This window comes from Acanthisitta chloris, unplaced genomic scaffold, assembly GCF_000695815.1.
Source record: "Acanthisitta chloris isolate BGI_N310 unplaced genomic scaffold, ASM69581v1 scaffold6859, whole genome shotgun sequence".
Lineage (NCBI taxonomy): Eukaryota > Metazoa > Chordata > Aves > Passeriformes > Acanthisittidae > Acanthisitta > Acanthisitta chloris.
This window is the reverse complement of record NW_008691999.1, coordinates 101,098-106,606: the sequence shown is the minus strand read 5'-3', so window position 1 is coordinate 106,606 and position 5,509 is coordinate 101,098. Positions and strand designations below refer to the sequence as shown.

At 42.8% G+C, this 5,509-nt stretch overlaps 1 protein-coding gene across 1 annotated transcript in view; it reads right to left on the bottom strand.

Moving 5' to 3' along the window:
* Positions 1-5,509, bottom strand: part of LOC103809632 (unconventional myosin-IXa-like) — a gene marked incomplete at its 3' end in the record, with an annotated part of 101,096 nt that overhangs the window by 25,256 nt on the left and 70,331 nt on the right. The window contains exon 9 of the mRNA XM_009082488.1: positions 1,293-1,386. Coding sequence (XP_009080736.1) covers positions 1,293-1,386 — 94 coding nt within the window. The remainder of the gene's footprint in view (positions 1-1,292; positions 1,387-5,509) is intronic.

Sequence of the window (5,509 nt, the reverse complement as noted above, 5' to 3'; positions counted from 1 at the left end):
AATGAGGATTAGAACAAAATCACAGAAAGCAAGTGGATTATTTGTACACAGTCCATAATCAAAAGCATACAGAGAGAATTAAACAGAGTTAATAGCAGGAATTTTACTGGAACTGCTGATATTATGGCATCTGGAAGACTTCACCTACATCAGAGACAACATGGAATTTTAGATATCTGGACAAATGGCTGTTTTCTAAAGGAAAAGTCCTTTTAGAAGTGTTTTTTTCAAATTTATAGACAAATTGCCATGTTTGAAGAGACCTCCCTCTCCTCTCCACCTCAGAAGAGCCTGAGAGCTGCAACGTGCCCTGGTTTTAATTTTATTGGTGCTATCTACACTCTGGATTTTGTAAGACTTCCTTCCTAAGCTTAGCCTAACTCTACTGCCAGCAACAGAAACCAGACTATCCCCAAACCTCTCCAGCTGCCATTCCTTAGCTTTCAACAAATCATATTAACGTGGGAGGAAAATACTTCTGTGCTCAACTCCTGACCAGGGAAGCACCTACAGCTGGGACAGGCACAGTTGCCACCCTGTTTGTGAGTCCAAAGCTTTGGATGATACAGACTTTGGCTACTGGAACAAGTGAAAACACAGTAACAAAAGCACAAAGATAACACTCTAACCCATTTTCCCAAGAGCTCTTTGGCTACTTTATTCTTCATCCAGGATTTTCTCCCTATTCCAGGGCCAGGCAGGCACTACCTTCTCACCCACGCCATGATGAGGATGACTACTGAAGGCCCTTGGCCATCTTCCCAGAAGTTTGCATCACCTGGCAAAATGCCCATGAGAAACAGTTGTTTGAGCAGAAGATGGAAATGGGGAACCACCAGACCAAGGACTGAGCCTGGCAGAGGGATTTGCTCTCACTTCCTGAGGGTCCAGCATCCTTTTCCTGCTCATCCCAATGAATGTGGTGACCCTTTTCTTCACAGACACATTCATTAAAGGACAGACCTAACGAGCTGAACTCTTCTGCCTCGGCTGGTTTTTAAACATATCTCAGTAAGAATTAAATTCTATGTATAATTAGCAGCTCATATTTTATCTATATCATACATGGAAAAAGTGACAATTGAAACAGGACAACGTGACTTTTTCTCATCCATTCACGTTGCCCTTGTGAATGCAAATCCCAACTCCAGTCACCTCACCACTGTGCATGCTCTTCCCTATATCCACAAGAGCTTCCTAAAAATTCCCCTTGATAAAAATCTCTATTCCACCACTTAAAAACAAGACCTAGAAGATAAAATGTTCACACTTCCAGAACCCTTATGAATTACCCACACCAGATTTACAAGCACTGCACTGATGCTCCATGGATGTAGTTGAGCCCCTGCCATGACAGAAGACATTAGGCTGAACAAGGTTTTCAAGCTGTCACAAACAGATAAGATTAAACAGCTGACCACAAAAAAATACTTCACCTTTTTTTTTTCCAATTCTGGTTCATTTACTGCATTGAAACTGCTACAAAATAAATTACATCGTGTGTGTAAATACATCTAGACAGCAAAACAGAAGTTACACATAGAAGAAAGTCGCTACTTCAGTTATAAACCAATCCTATTAAAATAATATAATGCTTTTTACAAATTTTGCTGATAAAGCAGCAAAAATCTACCAGTAGAGACTCAATTCTTGCAGCAAGGTGTGAAAAAATGATTTTCACTGATGTCTGCGTAAATGAAATTGTTTTGTTAAGCTGTCAAAGTGTGGAATCTCAGTGATTTTCAGATTAAATTTGCAGTCCAATCCTTAAAGAAAATAAAGAAAGGAGTTTTATTGACAAGCCTTCTCATTCTTAATTCCAAATTCACACTTGGAGCGAGGACCGTGAGGAAATCAGGCAGAGATGGAATATAATTTAGACCTCAACTTGCCAAGTCTAGTTCATGTGTTGATATTGTTTCTTTATCAAAACCAACACTTCAAATGAAAAAGTGTGAGTGCAGTAATTAGCATATCAAACCTACAGCAAAATTACTATGATTAAAAGTGTACGTTCATGAGGATTTTTAAGACATGGGTGAACCCTGGGTCAGTGACATGAAAAATGACCTCATGCTCCTCTGAATCTGGCCCAGCCATGATATTTGAATATGGAGCACAAGCTGTAAGAGCTTTTGGCAAATGATAGTCCTGAAGCTACGTGCTCCCCAATTCCCAAAGCACCAATAAACAGAGATCATCTGAGCTGATTTATGTCGCCCCAAACACATGTAGGTGATGTCATTCCACCATGGAGGTATATTTTGGCAATCACAAATAGATTTGCTTTAAGTTTGGGGGAGGGAAACTTTTAAATTAAAGATATTTTTATTACTAAATGCAATTTTTTAATCTGTTCTAATTTTTCATGTGTTTTAATGCTTTATTTTTTCATCAATAGTCCAAAGCCAATACTGTAAAAAATCATAGAATCATAAAATTTAAGGGTTGGAATGGACCTTACAGATCATCTAGTCCCTACTCCCTGCCCTGGGCAGGGACATCTCCTCACTACATCAGGTTGCTCAAGGCTCATCCAGCCTGGATTGAACACTGCCAGGGTTGGGGCAGCCAAAGCCTCCCTGGGCAACCTGTGCCAGGGTCTCACCACCCTCACAGGGAAAAACCTTTTCCTCACATCCAACCTAGACTTTCCCTCCTTCAGTTTGAACCCATTACCCCTTGTCCTGCCACTGCAGTTCCTAACACAGAGTCCCTCTCCAGCTCCTTGTAGCCCCTTCAGATATTGAAAAGTTGCTCTGAGTTCTCCACACAACCTTCTCTTCTCCAGACTTAGCCCCAACTCCCTCAGCCTGTTCTCATAGTGGAGATGCTCCAGTGTTCTTAGCAACTTCGTGGCCTCCTCTGGACTTGCTCCAACAGTTCCATGTCCTTCTTACGTTGAGGACACCAGAACTGTGTGCAGTATTCCAGGTGGGTCATGCGAGCAGAGAGGAAGAATCACCTCTTCTGACCTGCTGCCCACAATCCTTTGGATGCAGCCCAGGATTCCATTGGTTTCTGGGCTGAGCTCACACTGCAGTTCATGGTGAGCTTCTCATCCACTGTCACTCCCAAGTCTTTCCCCTCCAAACCCCCTAAAACAACCCCAAACCCCATCACAACTAAATCTAAGAGCACTAGTCCAATTTCCAACACCCCAAGATACACGATGATATAAAGTGAGAATCAGTGATCTGCTACAAATTTGGGAGTTAGGACCTAAAATTAATGAACTGATGCACATTAAACCCTTTGCATGTTCAGTAATTCTTCCTCTGTTTCAGGTCAGATAGCAAATAATTAACTGGTTGATTAAATTTAAATGAATTTTGTTCATGGGCATGAATTCTTCATGAATCCAAGCATGACTTTTTCTTCATGGCCATGAGTTTGCATTCACCATCCTCACCACGGACACAGCACGTCATCTGAACACAGCAGCAGGGTGATTTAGGAGGAAATTTAGATACTTCACAAGAACCAAAAGGGAAAAGATTAAAACCCCCCTGGAAATGCCTTTTGATCCAGCACGATCTACACTCTATCATCGTTTTCAGCAACGAGATGGACTTTGAACAATTCTTAACCTGATTTATGGAAAGAGAATTAAATAAAGAGACTCTCTGAGGTTTAGTAATCCAGTTCTCGAGAGGAGGAAAAGTCTCTGACCTCATTAATAAAGGTCAAATTTCAGACAGTTTGTAAAGGATCATGAGAACATAAAAGAAACGAAGAGAGATCAACAGAAGCCCAAGGAAAATGATGTTGGAGTGAAACTGATCCGCGGCAGAACTGCCATTAGCATAGACCAAGATGTATCAAGTAACTCATTCGCAACTCAGGTCAGAAATAATATGCTACAAATCCTGTCAGCAAGCAAGATAAGCCAAATCCCACTGCGTTTTCCCAAAATAATTCGCTGTACATTTAACTAAATTTGGATATCAAAGGGCTGATTTACATCTTCCAAATACTTGCTTGAAAATCTGGAAGAATGACGGCCAAGTGTTTATTTCTTTTTACCCAGCTTCATCTTTTGATCTTCCCCTTACTGCTGACATCAAACAAACACACACATTGGGACCTGAAAATTGCCTCCATTCCCATTGTCCTACCAAAATCAGAACTTACACTCATGAAGAGATAAACTTTCATATTCATTTTTCTCAGCAACTTCTCCCATACATTCCCCTGAATTCAGATGGTTTGAGAGTCTCATGCCACCTCTGCGTAACATGACTGCCCTCTGCCAAAAATCCATCATCTGCCACCTTCAGGAGCTTCCCAACCTGCAGGATTATTTCACAATATCTCTTAACAGGCAGAGGAATATTGATGACAAGTGTGGGCTGGGATTAAGCCAAGAAATTTGTTGCAGTGTGAGTCACATATTGTTCACCCACTGCAAACTCAGGACTTGCTGAGGTGCAAGATTGTATTTTTCTTTCCTACATCAGAGACTCTGTGTTCTTAAGAGGTTTTTTGAGGGAGGTGGTGGATGCCAACAAGGAGATGCCATCCAAGTGCTGAGGTCTTGCCTTGCAGCCAGAACCTAGTCTGAGGATCTGGAGATGCCACTGCTCCCAGTTCACCTTCCAGTTACTCGCTGCTGTTGCCCAATTTCAAAACAAAACATGGTTAAGAAGAACCTATATCCTCATCTGGGGTTTCTCCAAGCATGAGCTGAAAAGGATTTCAAGAGAATTGTGAAGTGGTAGGAAAAAACAAATTTATCAGCATCGGCTCTGGTCCTCCAGGAAGCAACTGTTGGATGACATCTCAGCAGAGCTGCAGAACCCAGGATGCCCTCAGCTGCTTTCTGGCAGTGATGCTATTCCTTGAGGGCAAAGGAGCAGCTAGTTCCAGCCCTGTTCAGCCCAGGGAGATATTTCTCCTCCCTCTGTGCTGGAAGGACCCAAGTCAGGGGCCAAAAAGAGGGTGAGGAGGTGATGTGGTAGAACCACAAGAGAGAACTGGCTGGTCAATGTTTAACATAGCTGCTTACTGCAATGCACATAAAAACTCTTCTTTAACCTCTCTAAAACAAGGAGGATTTGCACAGTTCAGGACTTCTGAGGGACTTGGGAAAATAAATCAATGTTCAGAGGGGACTCTGAAGGTAAACCTGACTACACTCCTGCCTTTAGGAGTGGATATTTCTTGGTGCTTTGTGCACTGCCTTCCTGCTTCAGAAAACCTGGCCTGTGTACAGCCCAGGATTGCCTCAGTGGATCTCGGGACGAGCCTGCATTTTCCTGCAGCTCCAGGTCCTGGGAATCTGCCAGCATGGGTGGATCTGCTCTGGTGCAAGGGCAATGGCACTCCCAGTTCCCAGTGCCTGCTGACTGACCTGGATCTTCCTGCTACACAGTGCCATTTGGGGCAAAAAAAACAGGTCAGAAACCTAGGAATTGGGAACTCAAGATACAACAGTGGGGACAGGCACTCTCAACCAAGGGCAAGGTGGTTATACTCCACAGGAGTCTTGGCTGGAGGAAGCAGAGGG